The following is a 22,599-nucleotide window of genomic DNA, read 5'->3' on the forward strand; positions in this document are numbered from 1 at the left end:
AAAAACAACCGGTATAAAGTGAACTATGTACAGTGAATGGTATTTTTCCCCAAAGAAAGAGAGCACTGTCCTTCATTTTCAGTGTGGATTAAAAACTGCTTTCCACTTTTTCTTTTCAAATAGAAGTTGATTGGCAAGTAATGGGAAAAAGAAATTATGCCGTGATTGTCCTTGGGCGTGAAACTCCAGTCACAGGATGGGACGGTTTAGAAACACAGATGATCAGTGTGTGGAATTCAACTTAAAATAAAAAAATAAAAAGAAATTGGTGTTTCACCAAGACAATAAATCAGTGATACTGATGTGTGACAAAATTGCTGTTCATTTATAGCCTCAATCAACACCCAATTAAAAGGGATACTTCACCGATTAGCATTAAAGGTACTCTAAGTGATGGGACGCGTTTTTAGGCTACAACATTTTTCGTCACATACAGCAAACATCTCCTCACTATCCGCTAGCTGCCTGTCCCCTGAACACACTGTAAAAAAAAAAAAAACGCGGTCTCTGTAGACAGCCCAGGCTCCACAAACAGAAACAAAAACAAACTGCGCCAACCTGCCCCACGAACCATAACAAACAGTTTTCCAGCCAATAACCGACAAGAAGGAGTTGGTTGAGCCATCACTGCAGCAGCGTTAGCACGTAGGCTACTTCCACAATGTGTATTAATGACTCAACCAGCTCCTTCTTGTCGGTTATTGGCTGGAACGGTTATGGTTCGTTGTGCAGGTTGGCGTGGTTTGTTTTTAGACCGCGTTTTTTTACAGTGTGTTCAGAGGACAGGCCTCTAGCGGATAGTGAGGAGATGTTTGCTGCATGTGACAAAAAATGTTGTAGCCTAAAAAACTCATCACATCACTTAGAGCACCTTTAAGCTTTGTATCGGTAGAAACATGGTAGTATTTTCCCTCCGTCATGTCCCCCTGATACGAGAGATAGCTGTATTGTGTGTCTGGAAAAAACCCTCTACAGCCCCCCCCCAAATTTTATTTTTTTAAAAGCCTCCGATGACACAAAAACAATTTTTGCATCATCAGAGGTTTTTTTTTCCAGACACACAATACAGCTACATCTCCTATCAGGGGGACATGAGGGAGGGAAGCACGGCCATTCAAAAAGACTACCGGGTTTCTACTGATACAAAGCTTAATGCTAATCGTTGAAGTATCCCTTTAAATAGAATGGAGCAGAAAATAAATGTGAGTGCTTGAAATTAATGGAGTGACCAAGTGCCCTTATACTGTAGTACACAAGTTAATACAATTTCTTAATCAGAGGGGCATTAGACCTGAACTGGAGTTAAACTATCATTCTACTCCAATGCTGAAACAACCAGATTGCTGTCAAGACATTGTTACAATATATATATAAACAAACCTTTTATATGTACAGAGAGCCCCCAACCAAACAAACACTTAAAATAATTCCAAAAATAAATTAAACATAAAATATAAATAGGCACAAAAGGTGAGCTTAAAAGTCTCTTCCATTTTTCTTTGGGATTACTAACAAAGGTGTACAAACAAGAATGAGGAATGTGAGCCCATACATCAGCTGGTACGGTGAGGGGTGCTCTGCTCTTCTGTCCCTGTGATCCATGTGGGTTAAAAGCGGTTTGACCACACGACAGTAGTCCTTACCCGTCGTGGTCAAAGTGATTGTGATCAAATTACCGAAAAAGTGGAGAGCTCCTGCAGTCTGGTGTTAAAATGGGTCTCAAAAAGCGAGAGGAGGGCATTCAGGAAACAGTGCGAGACGTTGGGTTGCTTCCAGCCGTTCTGGAACATCAAGATGTAATCCGGTCCGCATTTTGACTCACTGTAGCCACTGTAGAACATCTAAGGGAGCAGAAGACAAAAATAAATACATAAATAAAAACAAATCTAAGAGCTAAGAACGGTTCCCTCCTTCAATTACACACCCAATCAGGATTAGTCCTTTCAAAAGCCAGTCAGATAAAAACTGTTAACCGTATTTGTGTAACAGTGGTAAAGAATTAGGCTTGTGCGATCCCTTCCTTTTCATATCGTCCAATCGTAGTTACTCGACATCAGTCGCTACGCTTCCACTATAAACAATGAAACTGGCTACACCGGCTTGGCTGTCCTGCATCCAGTTTAGCTGACGTGCAGCAATAAGCGGACTGCCTCATTTCCAGTTGGCGGCGTTCTGTTTGCCGATAGCATCTTGTGTCGGTAGCTCAACCCAGTTAATTTTGCCATCTCTTTATTGCAGCGGCTAATTATCCGCTTTACATTTAAACCTACACTAGTTCGCATAAGCACTCTTTTTTTTCCAGTGACTTTCTCGCTAATCCCAAAGTTGTTTAAGTTCCGCAAAGTGATTGTGAAGCAGCTAAACAGGGATAGGCAACCATGTACAACGGAGGGCTAACTATATACAGGTTCTTCTTCCAACCAAACACTACACTAGAGTCCAGATTGGGCCGAATTTTTCTGTCCGAGGCCGGCCCGCGTCCGACAGAGCCGTGTCCGAGCCCGACCCGAGCCCAACACAGTTAAAATCAAATTTTTTTTCCTCATACTAATGACACATGTAGGCTACGTTTGTTTGTGTGGAAAGCCCGCTTTTGTTAAGCAACTGTAGGAAGGCATTCGGAAATGTCAACAGATGAGTGCATCAGCGCACACGGGGCAACAAGCGCACGTTAATAAGCTGTTAAACTGTTCAATGGGTTAACCTTTCCTGATCGCTTCGTTTTCGACCGTGATCAGAAAACCAGAGGAGACTCATTACCCCCAGGGCCCACGTTATAACATGATAACCACTAACTCTGCTCCGGTTGCATCTACAACACGTCTGCTTCCTCTTTCTCTATCTCTGTTCTGCCCACTTAAACCCACCCACCCACCCACCCACACCCACCTCTCAGGAGCCGCAGCACCATTTTACAACAAATGCCTTATCGCGCTGATGTGACCGAGCCCGACCCCAACCATAATTTCTAAATATCTGTCCGAACCCGGCCCGGCCCGTCGGGACCCGTCGGCCTCGGGTCGGGTATCCATGCCTTACACTACACCATAACGTATTTGTAGAAAAAAGGTGTGCAAGCTTGCAGACACTTGGCCCTCATTGGCACATTGCTACCTACTGTATCACTTGTAGGACAGCAATTTGAAGTAGTGTTTTTACCTGGCAAGGGGCTCAGTAGCTGTGGACTACAGCACAGTCATCATTGTCTGGACTCCGCAGTCCACAAAGTTCTGGAAACAGACATTAACATAACATAACACACAGCTTTGTGAGAACAATCTCACAGAAATGCTTTAAAAAGACAAAAACTGCTCCGCACAGTCCATTCTTCAGGATGTGAACAATGACCAGACAACACCATCTAGTGGGCTGCATGAACATTGCAATTTGAGGACAATTTGTTGCGACAAACATGAAATAAATAAAACATTCAACTTAATCCAGTGGATTTTGAAAGTCTCCCATCAATGTTTTCATCGCACAGGGTTCTCAAACGTGATTTGCGTTGCTTTGAAACTACTACTACTCATACTGACATCTACACCTATTCTCACTAAATGTAGAGTCACCTGATTGACAGGCCGTGTCCTCTGGTCCGCCATCCAGTGAGGTGGAGTGTACTGCGTGTAGGGGGAGATGGGTCAGCGGTGAGACAGAGGGCAACAGACAAACCCAGACTTGTCTCTGAAGGAGATGGGGATGTGGAAGGTGGGGTAGGCTGGGACAACTGGATCTAAGCCAGGCTAAACCCTTCATCTCATATGCAGGAGCATATGTGCAGTGCCTAGGAGACCCTGCATGGGATGCTGTTGACTAATTAGTGCAAGTGTGTGTGTGTGTGTGTGTGTGTACCTGGTAGGCGTAGGCGTTCTGTGCGTAGTTCATTGGCATCTGTGGGATCATGACCCCTCCAAAGTTGGAGTAAGAGTACGGCTGCATAGAGAGCCAAGATAAACACTTTAAACCACAGTGCAGAGATGTACGTTTATACAGCAAACTGCTCAGCAGATGTTAAAATACATATTTAATATCTTAAAACAGACTGAAAGGCTACAGCAATAAGTCACTGTTTCTCATGTTAGTATCTTGCAAAGATTGCACCACAACTGCTAATGTTTTTGACAGTTGGTGTTGTCTGAATAATTCACCAACTTGGATATTATTAGCAATGACATTAATCATGCCACAGCCAACTTTATTTGCAAAATTTAATAATATAATAATTTGAAAAGTAAATTGGTAGATTGCTCTCTGCCGTGCACCTCTATTCTTGGCTGTGATAATGAGCCAATTTCCCCTCAGAGAAAATAAGGTTCATTTTATTTTACAGAGTGTAACTGAAAGAACAGACAGGTGTTATGTGACAGCATTACTAAAGCCACACAGTGGGTTTATTTGGCATGACTTCTTTTTTTTATTTATTATTAAATCTGCTTGCCTACTGAAATGAGATTGATAGCTTGGCTATGTGCGTGTGTTACCTGACTGTAGGGGCTGCCTCCATTGAGGATGGGCGAAGGTGGTGCCATTGCCCCTCCCATGGGTGAGCAGCAGGCGCAGTAGAAGTACTGAGCGGGGCTCATCCAGGGAGCCGGGCCAAACAGACGGGATGGCATGGACCCTAGATGAAGAAAGAAAAAAAAAAAAAAAAAAAAGATAGAATGAAACGCATGACGTTTAGTGGCCAGACCTTGCATTATCACTGCCAATCAAACAGCCAATGACTAGGTTTACAAGCTGTCAATTTTCGGGTTATGGTCGGGTTAAGGTCACTATTCGGGTTTCTGAAACATTCGGAATAACCCGTTTACATGCGTGAGCAGAGAGAGTTACTCCTGTATACATGGAATTTGTAATCAATTGGCAATATCCCGACGTAAACGGCGACGCACGGTTAGCGTCTGGACGTAGCCTACGGACAACCTTAAGACGCAATAACTTTTCGGTCACCTTCTTATAAATCTCACTATCTCGGTACTTTCTGCCGTCAACAAAAGACATTATATTCATGGTTTTCACCACACTAATAAAAAAATTGGTTTCCTCCTCGCTCCAAAAGTGTGGTGCTGTGCTGCGTCTCGCCATGTTTACCTCTACTTCTTGTTTACTTCCGGTATACTGCGCGCAGGTTTTCTGCATTGACATACATATAACTATATTATTATAGTATATAATTATTATTATAACTATGTTTTCTGGCGCATACAAGAAGTTCCTCTACTCAAAAGACCAAGATTCCTTGCGAATAGAACATGCGCAGAACACAAATCAATGTTCCTTTTGATGGGGATATGCCGATACGCGTTTAAATGACCAAAATTTCGGGTTAGAAAACGGGTAACCCAGGTAGCATATTCGGGTTTTTAAAAACCGGAATATGAGCATATTCGGGTTTTTGCCGGTGTTTACATGGCCGTGCGCGACCGGGTTATTGCTAATATTCCGGTTTTGAACGGGTTATTGGCTGCATGTAAACGTAGTCAATGAAGTTCTTGTGAAGTGTATCGGAATACATACGAGCGCTCCTTTCTTTCATAATGGCAGGGCCCAGCTTGAGTTTCCGGCCCTTAAAACTGATCTGTTGCTATGGTAAAATATTAAAACAGAGGAAATATTATTCTCAGTTGCAGATGAAAAATAATAGAACCACACCTTCCGCAGAAATACATCCACTCACCTCAATGATTGACTGAATGTTGACCTCTTCATTGAAGTACACAAACCCATACCTAGAAACAAACATTTACTCAATATCTCATTTAAAATATGGAAGAAAAAAATAAAAATAAGAGCTCAAACCAAGTTATTAAATAAGCTATTGTAAATAAACAATCCCCCAGTTTACACCCACACACTGTCACACAAGTTCACTGACAAAATACAGCCAACACTCTTTAACGAGGAAAATCAATGAATCAAAACAATTTCTGTATTCATACTTCACCAATGTCTCAATGAAGGTCACGAGTGCAGTACAATACACAAACTTCTGTGAAGCGCACCGTTTCAATACATCGCGTCGGAGCTCGTGTTAAGCGAGGAATGCCACGTGACTAAAGACGTCCAAAGTTTCAAATGTCACTGGCGCTTCATTCAGTTGGAAGGTTTTGCTGCTAATCTATGTTACTATTCTAAATAGAACTGAGAAATATGGCGATGTACACTGAAGATATGTAGTAGGTATAATAACATTTACACCTGATACCAAGTAAAAAGGTAACAATGAATAAGCTATTTTAATGAATATCATTCTCCAATCACGTTGCAATTTATATGAAATGTTATACATAAATACATGAACCCATACTTCACCAATAAGGTACATTAAGGTTTTGTGCCAGCCAAAAAGTTTAGGCTTTTTAGATAATGCATTGATTAAATGAATTAGTTTACTGTAACATATTGCACAATACCATCTACATTTAATGCAGCACTTCTGATCAAAAGAACATGATAACACACAGGCTTGTTGAACTTGTATTGCACATGTGAGACTAAAACTATTAAAATCAGAGGTGTTGAAGTGCTTCAGGCCCGTCTTGAAGGGCTGCTATACATTTAGCAAGCCACCAAGTGTCACTATTTGCTGTTGTTTAAATCCCCAAAGCTTTGAATCTTTTTCAGCACTAACAGAAAGAAAGCCCCAAAGCTTCACAAGGCTTCATTTGCCCATCGCTAAAGAGTCAAACTCAAAAAACAAAAAAAACAAGTCACCCAGTATTGTAAAAATGTAGCACCTACACCTGAGGGTCACCAAACCGCAAAACTCACCCTTTGCAGATCCCTCCACGGTATGTGATGATTTTTACTTCCTTTACTGGACCATATCTTGCAAAGAAGTCCCGCATTTCATTTTCATCCACCTGAAAGTTGAAATGAATTTCAAAGTGAAAAACTGGATTTGAGTTGCTATACTTTACCACCTTCACTCCATTGTGTACTGTAGAAGAAAAGAAAAGCAGTGCACTTTTTTTTTTTTATCTTTTCCATACAGCAGACCTAGTCTGTGTATAATTTAATCTGTTCAAGGTCAAGTTACACAAAAATGATGTCAGTGCAGATATGATTGGATTGACAGCTCTTAATTTTACATGTAACTGATAGCATCAATCTACTATGTTTAAGTGGTGAGTGACACATTCAAACGTGCTATGGCATTGATGTTTTAGTTTTGTTTTTTTTACAGTAGAATAAAACTTTGGTATGTGGTATGAACTTAATACATCTGGGCTGCATCTAATGGCCCTTATTTGATAGCTCCTCTGTGGTTCTGTCCCTCCTCCGTGAAGGCTGTCTCAAAGCTCTAATTTCTTCCCAGAGGACTGAGGAGGATCATCGAAGATGCTCGAGGAGGATCATCGAGGAGCTATAGGCGAGGGTAGACGAGAGCAGCCTTCCTGGAAGCCGTGCAGCTGAAGGAGTGGCTAACTCATCAGAACACACTTGCCTGTTGCCTCTCTCCTCCCATGATTTCCTTGCGTCTCTTCAGTGCCTCCTCGGTGGGTGGGAGGAACTAAGACGGTGGGAGGGACTAAGACGAGAGGGAAGGGAGGCAAGTGGAGGACTCAAGGAGGAAATTTAAGGGCTATGAGAGGCACCGCTGGTCTTACCTTCATGTCAATTCCACCAACAAAGAGGGCGTTGGGAGTCAGTTTGCCCTCAGGTAGAATGTAGCCATTTGACAGTTTATGGGAAGGGGAAGTCTGGTTGCTGCTCCTGGGCTTCTGGTTATCCTTACAATAAAAGGTTTGAATTATTAAACTGAATGATAGGATAATACCACAAAACTTGTACATTCTCATGGACAACAGTCCAATAAATACTTACGGTCAAGTACTGTACAATGAACCTACAAGATCATGACACTGAATGACTTGTGCATGTTTAGAACTTGAATTAACGTTAGCTATCTGGCGCTGCTTCCACGTGATAACTGTTGACTTGATAAAGGTAAGATTAACCGTATTATAAGGTTAGTTTAAGCCAAATTAGATTGTCTATTTTCAGCAGTTAACAAATGCCATAACATGACATTTTTATTTTACTATTCTGTGGGTTAATGTTAAGTTATTACACGAAACATTCCCAGCAATATGATATTGCTAACTTAGTTTGCATTGTCATGCTAAATGTTAACTGGTCCAAGTTAAATTGACTTCAACAAGCAAACCTTGATCTGTCTTACGTGGATAGCACTGACAAAAAAGGTCAGGAGTGATAGACTAAGTTATCGTTAATGCTAGTCGTTGCTAGCTAATATTAAATACTGCTTAGCTAAGTGTGTTAACCCCAGCTAATGTTAGCGACCAGCTGCTAGTGCGCCTTTTTCGGTTCTCAAGGCGAAGGTCGCTAATTATCAAACGTTAGCTAACTAGCTAGCTAACGTCAGCGAACACTGATGTTAGCACATTTAGCTAGCTAGCATGTTGATTAAGAAGTCAACAGTGCATACAATTAAATACAGCGATTGTATGGCTGGAATTCCAACATTTTATTGTTGTGCACATAGAATTGTCGTTGAAACTTACCATATCTAAAATAATTAAAACTAAGAAGTTAGTCAGACGGACTCGAGAGCAAGCTGCAGCGCTTCTTCTGCCCAACAACAGCCACCTCACTTTAGTCAGAAACCACGCCTAGTTTACATGACTCATCTAACATCCTATCAAAAGTACCGTAACTATAGCTAGGTTATACAAAGTTCAATTTTAAATAGTTAGCTTGAAGAGGTTATATCAAGAGGCGAAACACCTTTTTGGTTTGCCGTCACTCTGACCATAATATCTTTACATAGCTAATTGAATGCAAATGTATCTCAAAAGCTGTATTAAAAAGTAATTGTCCTGCACAAATAATTCCCACAGGACTCCTTCATAACTGAAAACATGTTTTCCAAGGGGACATTTTATAGTTTATATGTGAAAATCTAAAATGTTGTGTGATTTCATATTATATTCAATTCAATTTGGATTTGTTTGAGTACACAATGATGGAAATGTATATTTTTGGCCAGATTGGTTGAGCTCTTTGATCTCATCCATAGCGTTGAGCTTTGTTCTCTTTTGAAAACAGAATTAAAACTGAAATATATAACGTTAGGCCTAGCTAGCTATCTGGTCCACCTGTTCCATGAGCAAGCGCCCCGGGCATTATTTTTGTGACTTTAATTCTCATTTTCTAAATGGTAACATGTTTCCCCATTAGCTTTTTGCATCGCAGGAGCATTCTTCCTGTGGTCCACAAAGTTTACATAGAAACAATACAATGATTCATATTCACACTACTCATAACGTCTACTGTAAATACAACATAACAGTTAACACAATTTAAATAATACAAAGGTGGTTGGGGTTACCATGGAGACGTTTCCGGACGAGATCAACAGTGTTTGAGTTACAGCAGCAACGTGATGGCAGGGCAAAACTAAACCTTTATCAGCTTAGCTAGTTGTGTCATTTGTACAGTAGAAAAGTGATATATTATAACTTCCAAACTCTGCGGGCAACTTTTGCTGCAGACGGACACTTTTACATAAAACATTTAAGCTAATGCCACGCAGCAATGAATGAAATCCTGTAAGCCGGCATAACCTTACAGAGCGACAGATAGAAGCCAGGTAACGTTGACTGATATTAACGGTACAGCCGTGTTTTTCAGCGTTTGTGTACTCTTTAGCTGTCAGGTTATACTGATGCAAATGGAAAGGTCTGTCGTTTTTCATTCATGCATTCCATTTTTTTTTGTATTCCTTCCACTGTCAGAAAAGTTGAACAAGATGGAACGTCTGAAACAGGTAACGTTAACCTAGCTAACGTTAGCTACATGTTTGGCTACATTTCATGCTCTCATTTTTTACATAGTTTTATATGCTATTTGATACCGTCGTAAATATGACGCTATAGCTATGCCTCTGTATAGCTAAACATTTAATTTGCAGTTTCACTGAACAATGTTGATGGGCTGATTCTGAAATTAACTGTATTCATTTGTATATTGTATGCAAATTATATGCAGTAATAGCAAATTTAAAGAAACAAATGCATGTGTTTATCATATGAGGAAAAGTAAAGGAGGCCTATATTTAATAGCCTTTGAATAAACAAGGCTTGTATTAAACAAATACAAGTCAAATGAAAGTGTCAGTGGTCCTTTGTGTTGCAACCTTTACTATTTTTGTCTGAACTACAGATGGAGGATGACTCTATCTACAATATGACTCAGAGCAGAGGATATTCTGTTCCTCCACCTTTGCCCATTGCTTGTGACGCAGAACCGTCAGAACTGTATCAAGTAAGTGCTTAGAGAAGCCAGTTTTGCTCAGATATTTACCAAGTTAAACACATTAACCTTGGTGCTACCATTCACAATCTTAACATTTACGTTATTTTACCTCAGACAGTCATGAGGCACAGTCATCACCCTCCCCTCCTCCAGACCAATTCTTGGACAATAGCAGTTCCCTTTAAAGAGCAACGTTACCACCGTACTCCCAGTGAGTCTATTGGAAATAACTACAGTCCCTGGGCCCAGGACCTTAAGATTGTCAAACTCCAGCACAGGCGACACACTATCCGTCAATCCTTGGCAAAACCAGCAGGGCCTTGTATCCTTTCATGTTCCTCTCATGTCAAACCCTGGTCTGTGTGACGAAAGGACACCACTCTGAAACTGTCTGTGATTGCAACGTTCTTTACTTTTTTATCTGATTAATAATTAAAAATTTGAGCACTGCTCTGGAAACTTGTCAGAATGGATTTTTGATCTTAATGAAGCTTTTAGCATCTACCTCACCTGGAAGGAGAGGAGCAATAACACAGAGAAGAAAGTAATTATGCCCAACACATTGCAGCAATAGCTTATCTTTTATGATGTACTTTAACTTGAGGCACTTGATCTGATTCGTTCATGCTTTTACAGAGATACATCTTCTCCTGCTTCACTCACGCCTCGGCCAAAGCCTAGATCGAGAAACCTTCGCACTCCCAGCAGCCGGCCTATGAGTCCTAAAGAGCAGCTGGACATCATGAACAGCCAAGAGGAGAAGATGCAGACAGAACCTAATGAGAGAGACCTGAAAGCAAGTATCAATGAATTCAGTAATGAACGTGTAAGTTGCTGATTAGATTTTTTTGAGTCTCTTTTTTTTCTGACACATTGTTGATGTTTTCTCACACAGAGGTATATGTACTACATCACCAATGGTGTCCCCAGCTCTGTGCTGGCACCCCAGCCACACCAGCAGATGATGAACATCATGCGCCTGCTGCCTCCTGAGACTGAGGATAGTAGTAAACACCTCCAGATTCTGAGGGCAAACATGGAAGAAGAGGTCAAAAGAGATTATTACTTCAGCCTCAAGGAGAACATAGGTATGAAACAATAAAATCTCAGTGAATCTTTAATGGCAGTATTGTTTTATTTAGACATTCAGTATCACTTTAACCTTGATTTTATAGACAGTCCAACCAAAACAAACATAGAACGCCACTTCAACTTTTCTTTATGTCTACTGCTATTTGTCTAAACGTTTGTTGCATCATTAAACTTAAAGTGCTCATATTATGCTTTTTGGCTTTTTCTCTTTCCTTTATTATGTTCTATATCTTTTTTGTGCACATTATAGGTTTACAAAGTGAAAAAGCCCAAAGTCCACCCCAAAGGGACTTAGCATCTCCAACAGAAAACACTGTTCGCAAACTGCTCCAAACAGCTCTATTGTAGTCCAGCCTTTACTTCTGTGATGAACGTGCATCACTTTGTAACACACGTTATAATGCTCGCCTAGCTGCTAGCATGGCACTCCCTCATGCTCTGCAACTGACTAGCTAGCAGTACTTACTGCGCATGTGCGACTCCCAACAAAGATGATACAGAAGTGCGATGCCTCACTCTGTAGCTAAAACAGAGAGCTCAACACACAGGGTGAAAAGAGGAGCTGCATGGTGTTGTATGGTGTTTTCTGAAAATTAAACCACATAAACCTATTCTGGTACAACCTCTAAATACAATTATGAACCTGAAAATGAGCATAATATGAGCACTTTAAATATTAAATATGATTATTTCATATAAATAACCTTATAGGTTCGAAAAATTACACAACTACTAGTCACTCTAGTTGGTGCCTTAGTTAATTAATAAATTCCTCTGTAATGAAGTGCCTCCCTTGCCTTGACAATGACACTTAGTCAATCCGTTCAATCTATTTTGTCTTCCATGTTGTTCCTTGTCAGTGGACTACATTCTGATGGACCCATCTGAGCGGCAGAGACTGTCCATATCCAGCGTCCCCAAGCCATTTCCCAGGAGGGTGATCCGTGCGCCTGTGCCCTGGGCAGCTAGTTACGAGGAGGCCCAAACGTGGCAAAGCCAACATCTGTTTACGATCTGTCGGATTATGCTCCTACTGCAGGATGTCTGGCTCAACAGGTAATACAGAACAGTATCATGCTGTACATTCTCAGTGAGGGTTAGATTATATTTCGCTTATTTATTCATATCCTACTGGACAGTCTGAACATCATCTTCCTTTATGTTGCAGTAATGTGGCAACATTTTTATTTAGATACTGAAGTGCTGCTTTGTGGAATTAATATTTGCACATTGGTCATCCTCTCAGTTTACTCTAATTTTGTGTGTGTGTGTCTGTCTGTCTGTCTGTCTGTCTGTCTGTCTGTCTGTGTGCTTGTGTTTATCTTGCCTAGAGTTTTTAAGAGAGGTCTTTTTACTGTACCTCTCCTTCACAAGCTCTTGTTTACTTTGGATTCATGTGAATCTGGGTTTACAGTATGTAGGTAAAAGTGTGTTTGTGTATATGTGAGTGTGTACTTTGTGTACATTTTTAATGTGCAAACAAATAGAATAGATAAAAAATAAAATCTTGTTTCAGCTTCTCATCCTTGAGATTTGTTCGACTGGAGGACCTTTTCTCCACCAGCCTCCCCCTCCTGCCATCTGAGTTTGAAGAGTTTGTCCAGAGACGGTGCCAAACCACAAGAGAGGAATTGATCCAAAAGTGAGAACTGCCAATTTGCCAGACACTCTCAAACAGCCAGTCTGTCAGTGAGACCATAATGTGATGTCCAAACTTAATCATTGTAGTTTGTTCTCTCATTGGCTTGTATGTCTGCAGTGTGTACACAACCAAGAGAGCTAATCCTGTTGTAGGTACAGTCTCAGGTTACCGCCTTGTCCACTTTGTCAGACCATGTCAGGCTGCCTTTCAGGGGAATGCTTTACACACTGTCTCACTTTAGGATTCCATGGCATCCTTTGTTTCGTGCCTGTTGGATAGCCTGTTAGACCATGTAACAGCCCTGTAGGATGGCTGGCTGGCTGACTGAAATATGAGCCACTATAATTTGTAGAAACTGGCTTCTGTTTGTTTGTTTCCATGTTCGTAATTTGCACCTCCTTGGATACCATTATTCTGCCGTGTCTCAAGATATAATACATGCCGTAACTAGTGCAGTCAGTAGAGCTTTTATTCAGTAGACATCATATTGTAGAGTAAAACAAAAAACTGTGCAGGAAGTCCTTCAGGTATTTTATTATCACACATGCCCTTGGAAGCGAGTTATATTAACAGCAGAGAGAAAATGTATGACCCCCTGTGTTATGTGACCAGTCCAGGCATACGTTTCATTTGGATTTGTGAATTGGAGTTTTCAATTAAAAATAAACCACATTTTTGAGACCTCTTTTAAACCTAAATTGACATTTCTGGATATTATATATTTTGCAACACTATTATTGGGTATATTTTTTGTCGATATGTCTTTTCAATTCTTCTCATCCTTTGATATTAAACACAAACTAATAGCTAGAACTGAACTTATCGAGACCATTTTCTTTCAGGTGGCTGCCTCACTGTGCTTCACTCTTTGACACTTTCGAGGACCTGGGGTTGCCCCTCTTACCCAAGGGTGAGCACTTGGCTCCAGCTAGTGTTCAGGAGTTCTTCAGCTGTGTGGCTGCTCTCATGTCATTGCAGCTCCGAAGCTTGGTCATAGAATCATTACAGGACCTGTTATATTTCTTCACTTTACATGAGGTATGGACAACATTTTTAGTTGTTCCAATTTCGGAACATGTTCAAATTTCCAAGTCTTTGGAATTGTGCAAAAGGATCACCTGCGTTCTGTGTTATTCAGGGCGGCAATGACTTTGGCGAGGTGTTCGATGAGATGAAGTATGTCCAGTCTCAGGTGCTGCTGGTTAAGCTACGAGTGGATGAGCCTCGCATTGACTTTAGTCCGAGCTTTCAGGAATGTTGGGAGCTCATCCACAGAGCTTTCATGGAAATCATCAAGAGTGCTGAGAAGCTCCCAAGGGTACAGTATTCCCTTAGCTCCATAAGCTTTTACCTATGTCATTGCCATCTATTTTAAATTACACAATACACAGTGCTGTTTTTGTTTTTATAAAACAAACCTATGTATAATCTGTGACTAATGTGCTTTTGCCAGGTCGAATGTAACCTCTTTCCCGAAATCAAGAACTTGTACCTACGCACAGTCCGTCCTGATGAGCCGCTGGTTATAGACCTAATCAACAAAGCCAAAGACGTTTTCCACAAGAACACTGTGGGACCTACAAAGTAACTGCACATGAAGTGAACTTATGCCTGTCAATTATTCTGATGTACCGGCATGTGTAAAGGAGCTGCTAATACTTCATCTCGTTCTTCAGGTATTTGAATGTATATCAAAAATACAGCAATCTACTGGACCACACAGCAAAGCAGGAGATCTCCGCTTTTCTCAAAGAGAGACACTCGTTGGAGGGATTTACAAAGGTGATTGCATTTTTCTATCTAAAATTGACACTGAATCTGAAAGATTTCAACTGGCCTTCGCTGTCTACTAAGTGTCCATGTCCTCTCTTCAGAAAATTGAGAGCATTAATCGCTTGTGGAAGGAGATTGCCTCACTGCGCGTTACGGTGCCCCTCTCCATGTTTTGTCTTTATGCTGGCAATGTGAATGAGGACCTGTGTGACCATGCTGAGAGACTGAGAGACAAGATCATCATGTTTGAAGTGGAGGAAAACCGAGAGCTTAACAAGGGGTGAGAGGAAACTCTCTGTCTCTAACTTGATTCAACATCTGATTTGTTTTCTTTGTTTAATTTAGACAGCAAATCAGTTATATTGAGTATAGTTCCATTTTAAAGAGAGAGAATGTCAACTACAAGCTAATGTTCTTTCCCAGGATCTGTCAAAAGTATGAGAAGATTACAGAGACCGTCAGAGGCACCCCAGAAACCACAGAGGAGTTGGTGTCTCTCAACCAGTACATTAAAAAGACCAGTGAAGTGACCATTCACAAGCTGATAGATGAGATTGATGAGGCAACATACCGCCTCAGCTTCCTCCTGGACTATGCCGCTTTACCTTGTATGTGAAACACAGTGGTATTTGCAATTACAGTCAAAAGAAATGACATTTAATGTATACAAATAGACCATAGATGACGTGTATTTAAAAAAAAAAAATCTTAGCCAGACCTAAGGTCTATCAATATGTTTGAATGTTTGAATGTGTTAAATTAATCTTTTTATTTTCTGTCTTTTCTTTCTTACTCTAGCTGATGACTTGAGGTTAAACTCCCTGGTTTTCCAGTGGCCCAATCAGATCCTCACTGAGCTTGATGACAGCACAATTCGTCTGATTGCAATTAGAAGACAGGCTGAACACCATGTCCAAACAAGGTTACTGAGTAAACACTTCTCATACTCTGGTCTCACACAAGTGGCAACCACCACAGCTGAATGTGGTGTTTTCAACTTCTTTGTCCCTCATCAGCCTCACCCACGCACCACCCGGTGTCCCACATGAGAATTGTTTGGCTCCAAGAAGTGCAGTAAACTCAAATCTAGATTTTAATTCATCCCTTCCAAAACCTGTGGGTGATGTCACACATACAATGTCTATGTTTTTTTTCTCACATCCCTCGTACAGTATGCAGAAAGTCACTGAAATGTATAGAAAAAAACGCTTTAAGAATCCCAGCATCTTTCCTGAACTGTGTCAATAGTCATCTTTCCATCAATGTATTTTTATGCGTATTTTGAGGTATTGCATTAGAAAATGTTGATGGAAATGGCAAAATAAAAAAAATAACTTCCTCAACTACTAACCTCACTAACCTCAAATTCGCAAATGGGAGATGGAAACAGCCGAATAAGTTGTGACGTAGCGAACATGTAACTCAGATGACTATTGTCCCGGTATCCATCGGATAGGGGAAGGATCGGGATATGGGTCCCATCCAATGTGCTTGTGGCACAAGGTGCGTAGTGGAGTTGCGGTGCGCTATAGCCTGTACCTCAGCCACGTTGGGTAAATTGACGAATTGGTTCGACAGCTTGAATTCTATGTCCCTGCACACCGCGTATACACAGCGGTGAACGGTTATCTCGCTGACACCAAATGTCTCTGCCACAACCCTGTATTCTGCACAGGTGGCCAACTTGTACAATGCTACCTCTCTCCATTTAGACAAAGAACTTGGCTTCTAAACTCTTTAATTTAGCAAGCCGGTTTGCAATCTACAACCATGCGTAACGTCAATTTGTGACAAAACTACGCTTTGCGTAGTCTAGTTTATTCGCTCTAAACCAGACAGAAACACTTCTAATTCGCGTTTTCTTTTTTTTTTCTTTTTTGCGACATTTTAAAAGTTTGCTTAAAATTTGCTTGACAATTAGATGGAAACATGACTAGTGTGTCCCCATTTTAAGAGTCTGGTTGTCGTCCATTGACAGCACTCTATCATTTGAATCTCACATCAATAATATTACTCGGTCTGCATATTTCCACATACGCAAACATCAACCGTCTCCGTCTGTCTCTCACACTTAACAGTACAGCCGTTCTTGTTAATGCACTCGTCACCCCCCGTTTAGATTACTGCAACTCTCTCCTCTCCGGTCTCCCACTCAAACTCCTCCATAAACTTGACGCAGCTGCTCGGATCATCACTGGAACCCCATCCATCGAACACCATTGTCCTTCGACAACTGCACCGGCTGCCTATCAAACACCGCATTGACAGCAAGATTCTCCTCCTCACTTTCAAAGCTCTCCACAACTGGGCACCTCCTTGACCTCCTCCACAACTACACCCCTACCCGTACTCTCCTTTCTTCCTTCTCCATGCTCCTCACCACACCACCTGCACGGCTGTTTTCCATGGGGTCAAGAGCTTTCAGCTGTGCAGCCCCCCGTCTCTGGAGCGCACTCCCACAAGCCATCCGTGACACTGACTTAATCCCCACATTCAAATCCCACCTTAAAACCTGCCTCTTTAAACTGGCATACTCAGTGTAATTTTATAGTTTTTAAATTTTTCTTCAATTAGACTTATACTATTTTATTTATTATTACATGTAAGGTGTCCTTGAGTGTCGCGAAAGACGCCTATAAAAAAAATATTATTATTACTCAGTGTTCTTTAAAGCACCAAACTAACTATAGTGTCTCCAACGCCAACAACTGCAATGACAAATAATATATCTCCATTTGACTATCTCAGGATATTAGACTTTGACCAGAGGCTGCAGGATGTGGAAAAGGAGATAAAGGCCTTTAAGAAGAAGGAAGTGATGAACATGGAGGAGATGAAAAACAACGTGGGAAATCTCACTCAAATCTCTGCAAACCTGGAGGCTGCTGTCATTGAACTAGAGGTAAATGGTGTTTCAGATAGCACCAAAATGCATGTGGTTATCCTTTTCATTTCAAAGCTTTCATACCCAAGCAAAACATAGATCTTGGGAGCTACAAAATGTTAATACCACGTCATTTCTACAGGATATCAACAAAGAGCAGGCTTTGCTGGACAGGGAACAAACAGAGTTCCCAGAGCTCCAAACTCTAATAGCCGACAAACAGCCATATGAACAGCTCTGGACCACAGCGCTAAACTTTCAGTGCATGTCAGAAGAGTGGATGAATGGTACGTGACTCACACAGGGAAAACTACATCCATTTTTGTTTGGTTTTAACTAATGGCCTACAGCAACTACAAGCAGGATGCTCAGCTCTTTTGACATTAGCATACTTCCTTTATCATTTAACTCCTAGGTCCTTTCCTACACCTGGATGCTGAGAAAATCTCTGATGAACTAGATGGCATGTGGAGGACCATGCATAAACTGACAAAGTCTTTCTCTAATCTTCCCGGGCCTTGTCGGGTGGCCAAAAGCTTTAAAAGCAAGTTGGACGAGTTCAAGCAGCACTTACCCATCCTGTCGACCATCTGTAACCCTGGCATCAAAGACCGTCACTGGGACACGGTCAGCTCTATTAGTGTTTTAGTTTCATTAGACCATCTGACGATCCAGTATCAGATTCACTTTGTGTGGACCAAGTGTCCTGCGTGTCCTGTGATCCATGAAGCTAAATAATTTACGACACTTTCTGTCCGTCTACAGATTAGCAGCATTGTGGGCTTTGCTGTCAAACCGGATGTGAGCAGCTCACTGCTGAACATGTTGGAACTGGGGCTTTCCAAGTTCTCTAAAAAGTAAGACACTTTACTGACATGTTGGAATACATGGAAAGAGCAGAATAAATGTACTGTGTTTAGAGGTAAATCATGGCTTGTAAGAAAAAGTAACCCAGAGTAATGGAAATATTTACCATGATCAGAAGGTGATGGATTAATTTTTATTTTTTTTTACCTCTGCCCTAGGTTGGAAGAGGTTGGCGCATTGGCTAGTAAGGAGTACTCTCTGGAAAAATCCATGGATAAGATGAGAAATGAATGGGTCGAGCTCCGGTTCACTTTCACTCCATACAGAGATACAGTAAGACAAACGCATAAATAATCACATACTTATTACAATAGACACACCACAATTGGATTGTCATTGTAACTTTTTCCAAAGAATTACATATTGAATGTTGAAATATTACAACATTTTTGGTTGGTTATGTCGTCTTTAACTAATAATTAATTTCCATGCAGGAAATTGACATCAACTTTTTTTTTGTATTAAATACATTTAATATTTCACCACAGGGTACCAGTATTATGTCCGCAGTGGATGAAATCCAAATGCTTCTTGATGACCACATTATTAAGACGCAGACCATACGAGGTTCACCTTTCATTAAGCCAATAGAAACTGCATGTAAGGTAAGACATGGCACCACAAGTCACTCTTGGTTCCCTTTAGACTTTGAAAATATATATAAGCCAAAGAGCCAACATACATTAAATGAGTTTGTGTGGTTTTGGAAGTCTGTGTGTGCCCCTCTGCCAATTGGAGCCACAAAAGTAACTGTTGTGTGTGCGATGGAGGCGGTGTGAGCAGATGGAAATGCAAGCACACTTTCATGCCAGAACAAGTAACAAAATAGCCTGTTCTGCATAAAACAACCTCAGCTGTCCCACTCTCTACACCAGTGGAAATGGCTTTGCCATAAAATTACCATAAAAAGCTTGGAACAACCTGTTCCACACAGCAATCTCCTGAATGCAAATATATTTTATGGATTGAACGTGGTACTGTATATGTTTTTTTTTTTTACACTACCATTTTTGAGTATCATTTCTGCCTGTCATCTTATTTTTTTGTGGGTTTTTGATCATTAATGTCTTGAGTGTGATGTTGGCTGTTGGATCGTTAAAGCATTTTGTAAACTATACTTTAGAAATGCCACAACTGTGGGACACAACAATAGCTTGTTGTTGCTATAATTGTGTATTTCTCACCATAACGTTCCTACCTAGCAATGGGAGGACAAGCTGCTGAGTATGCAGGACATCCTCGACTCCATGTTGAAGTGTCAAGCTACTTGGCTCTACCTCGAACCCATCTTCAGCTCTGAGGACATCATTGCCCAGATGCCTGAGGAGGGACGCAAGTTTGCCATTGTGGATAGCTACTGGAAGGACATCATCGCTGAGTCGGTAAGATACTCCTGAAACACATCTTCCTGTTTTAGTATGCAAAACTTCTCATGTCTCATGCACTTTGCTTTGCTTTGGCTTCTGTGTGATTTCACTGGTCCAGGTTAAGGATACGCGTGTGCTGGTGGCTACAGGTCAGCCCAACATGCTGGAACGGCTACAGGAGTCCAATGTGTTTCTAGAGGACATCCAAAAAGGCCTCAATACCTACCTGGAACAGAAGAGGCTGTATTTCCCAAGGTTTTGACCACTAGTATTAGCCCTAATAGTACATTATAATAGCTTTTGACTGTTTTGACTTATGTCTGTACACCAAATTACTCGTCAGGGACATTAAAAACACTTTAATTTTGCTTACATTACAGAACATACACATGACAACATGACACAGTGAGCACTTGACATTCTTTTTAAGGGTCTTGTCAAGTGACTGTTTTTGTTTTGTCTCTCCTCGTCATATTCCCAGGTTCTTCTTCCTTTCCAACGACGAGCTGCTGGAGATCCTGTCACAGACTAAAGACCCACTGTGTGTGCAGCCCCACCTGAAGAAGTGCTTTGAGGGCATTGCCAAACTGGAGTTCACTGAGGACTTGGAGATCGTTGGCATGATCAGTTCCGAGAAGGAGACTGTGGCCTTCACAGAAAAGATTTATCCAGCACAAGCCAAGGTATAGAACATACATACAAGGTTTTTATACATTGTGCCCGTAGTTGTATCATATATTATTTTTTACATTAAATGGATATACTAAATGTATCATATCTTTTATGTTCTTATATTTCTTAACAAAGTTTACTTTGTTGGACATAACAAAGTGAACATACTGTATGTGTGTGCTGTTTTAGGGTATGGTAGAGAAGTGGCTGCTGCAGGTGGAGAAGCTAATGCTGAGGAGTGTTCGACATGTTATCCATCAAGGAGTGATGCAGTATACAGAGGTAAAACTTAGTTTTTGAATCTGTGATGAACTTGACTGATAGTAGATGTGGGCAAGTCATGACTATACTGGGGACTATACTGGGGACTTCGTTTCATTTTATCAAACCATCCATCAGCAGTGTACGGTTTTTATCTCTACTGTGTAATGTTTTATCTTTTTTTTTTGCCCTAGTTGCCCAGGAAGAAGTGGGTGTTGCAGTGGCCTGGCCAAGTTGTCATTTGTGCCTCTTCTATCTTTTGGACTACTGAAGTATCTGAAGCCATCCAGACCAACACACTGCCTGTCAGTAAATCCTCTGCTAACTTCCACATAGAAAGACAACTTCTTTAAGTTTAAAACTTACATAATGATTACACCTAGCCTAACCATTGGACTGATTTTCTATTCCATCTAAAGGCATATGTGGAGAAATGCAACGCTCAGATTGGTGACATTGTGGAGCTGGTGCGTGGGAAGCTGCCAGGAGGGGCAAGGATGACCCTTGGTGGTCTTACTGTTATAGATGTTCATGGTAATATAACTGTTCTTTTAAAGGAATACAAAATATGCTCTCTTGATTAAAGTTAGCTTGCAGACAATCTCATGCTTTCTTCCTCTACTAGCTCGAGATGTTGTGGCAAAACTGGCAAAGGACGGCATCTCCTCACTGAATGACTTTGCGTGGATTTCTCAGCTGCGTTACTTCTGGGAGGATGGAGAAGTGATGCTGCGCATGATCACCACCTGCTTGAAATATGGCTATGAATATCTGGGCAATTCCCCCCGTCTTGTCATTACACCGCTTACTGACCGCTGCTACAGGTTAGTTACAGTTTATTTGATCCCTTATCCTTGGCTATGGAAGAGAGTTGCAAAATACATCATGGTAAAACAATTTATTCTGACATACCGTCACTTCTAAAGTTAATTCAAATGTCAAAAGATGTGAAGTTCTTTCATTGTATCATTTGGTCAAATTTGTGCTATATCAGAACTCTAATGGGGGCTTTGAAGTTGAACTTGGGGGGAGCTCCTGAGGGTCCTGCTGGAACTGGCAAGACTGAGACCACAAAAGATCTGGCAAAAGCTTTGGCTAAACAGGTACACCTCAGTGAAACACTGATCTGCATTTTATTTGTTTTTGCTTTTCTTAAAACTGACACATGAGCTGTTATTTTTCTGTATATCCCTTGGGATAAATACATTTTTATCTTATCTTATCTTATCTTAGTGTGTGGTGTTCAACTGCTCCGATGGTCTGGACTACAAGGCCATGAGTAAGTTCTTTAAAGGACTGGCTCAGTCTGGAGCTTGGGCCTGCTTTGATGAGTTCAATCGTATTGAGGTGAGCACAGCTATTGTTATAGTGGTCAAATCTGTAAATCTGTTAAATCAAACGACCCAAATACCCTATCTGCTTTAACTGAATAGTAGTTTAGGACAAGTGAACATATATTCTATTAATATTAGGTTTACTATTTTTTTGTTTGTTATTGGTAACATGTTAATGATAAAGCTCAAATGGTCAGTTTGGCATCTCGGATGAAGAATTATGTTCAGAATCTTAATAGATTTGGAACAACAGAGAATCCTGCAACTCAATAGGATATAAAGACGCTGCTGGATTATTTTAATACAGAACTGTCTTAAGAAAGAGAGAAATTGACAGATTGCAACGTACAAAACATTACTGCTAGAGTTTTCTTAAAAAAACTGACTCCAGTCTTGTCTGTATTGCACTGGCTTCCTTTGTATTAT

General features: G+C 40.9%; 2 protein-coding genes across 4 annotated transcripts in view; one reads left to right on the forward strand and one right to left on the reverse strand.

The window, feature by feature from the left end:
• Positions 1-1,080: 1,080 nt before the first annotated feature.
• On the reverse strand, positions 1,081-8,657 carry dazl (deleted in azoospermia-like). Of its 3 annotated transcripts, none has more exons than XM_039821076.1 (10): positions 8,529-8,657; positions 7,611-7,724; positions 6,772-6,863; positions 5,678-5,729; positions 5,518-5,584; positions 4,482-4,621; positions 3,853-3,933; positions 3,570-3,620; positions 3,160-3,230; positions 1,081-1,841 (listed from the first exon to the last, which is right to left on the reverse strand). In XM_039821076.1, the coding sequence occupies exons 1-9, from the start codon at positions 8,529-8,531 to the stop codon at positions 3,186-3,188; spliced, it is 645 nt and encodes a 214-aa protein (XP_039677010.1). In that variant the 5' UTR covers positions 8,532-8,657; the 3' UTR covers positions 1,081-1,841; positions 3,160-3,185. The 3 variants fall into 3 exon arrangements, with proteins under 3 accessions (XP_039677010.1, XP_039677009.1, XP_039677011.1); XM_039821075.1 differs by having other exon boundaries at positions 7,611-7,733; positions 8,529-8,656; XM_039821077.1 differs by lacking the exon at positions 3,570-3,620 and having other exon boundaries at positions 7,611-7,733; positions 8,529-8,656.
• Positions 8,658-9,382: 725 nt separating this feature from the next.
• dnah3 (dynein axonemal heavy chain 3) overlaps positions 9,383-22,599 on the forward strand; it is a 28,284-nt gene continuing 15,067 nt past the window's right edge. Inside the window, exons 1-31 of the mRNA XM_039820903.1 lie at positions 9,383-9,616; positions 9,762-9,793; positions 10,189-10,290; positions 10,396-10,603; positions 10,780-10,825; positions 10,918-11,077; positions 11,177-11,369; positions 12,234-12,429; positions 12,890-13,015; positions 13,858-14,053; positions 14,154-14,333; positions 14,469-14,599; positions 14,692-14,797; positions 14,890-15,068; positions 15,212-15,396; positions 15,587-15,710; positions 17,537-17,690; positions 17,815-17,959; positions 18,088-18,299; positions 18,438-18,529; positions 18,698-18,812; positions 19,028-19,144; positions 19,742-19,921; positions 20,025-20,161; positions 20,388-20,589; positions 20,768-20,860; positions 21,034-21,144; positions 21,259-21,373; positions 21,465-21,663; positions 21,834-21,942; positions 22,073-22,186. Coding sequence (XP_039676837.1) covers positions 9,776-9,793; positions 10,189-10,290; positions 10,396-10,603; positions 10,780-10,825; positions 10,918-11,077; positions 11,177-11,369; positions 12,234-12,429; positions 12,890-13,015; positions 13,858-14,053; positions 14,154-14,333; positions 14,469-14,599; positions 14,692-14,797; positions 14,890-15,068; positions 15,212-15,396; positions 15,587-15,710; positions 17,537-17,690; positions 17,815-17,959; positions 18,088-18,299; positions 18,438-18,529; positions 18,698-18,812; positions 19,028-19,144; positions 19,742-19,921; positions 20,025-20,161; positions 20,388-20,589; positions 20,768-20,860; positions 21,034-21,144; positions 21,259-21,373; positions 21,465-21,663; positions 21,834-21,942; positions 22,073-22,186 — 4,245 coding nt within the window. The 5' untranslated portion in view covers positions 9,383-9,616; positions 9,762-9,775. The remainder of the gene's footprint in view (positions 9,617-9,761; positions 9,794-10,188; positions 10,291-10,395; positions 10,604-10,779; positions 10,826-10,917; positions 11,078-11,176; positions 11,370-12,233; positions 12,430-12,889; positions 13,016-13,857; positions 14,054-14,153; positions 14,334-14,468; positions 14,600-14,691; positions 14,798-14,889; positions 15,069-15,211; positions 15,397-15,586; positions 15,711-17,536; positions 17,691-17,814; positions 17,960-18,087; positions 18,300-18,437; positions 18,530-18,697; positions 18,813-19,027; positions 19,145-19,741; positions 19,922-20,024; positions 20,162-20,387; positions 20,590-20,767; positions 20,861-21,033; positions 21,145-21,258; positions 21,374-21,464; positions 21,664-21,833; positions 21,943-22,072; positions 22,187-22,599) is intronic.

The sequence above is a fragment of the Perca fluviatilis genome, chromosome 13, assembly GCF_010015445.1.
Source record: "Perca fluviatilis chromosome 13, GENO_Pfluv_1.0, whole genome shotgun sequence".
NCBI lineage: Eukaryota > Metazoa > Chordata > Actinopteri > Perciformes > Percidae > Perca > Perca fluviatilis.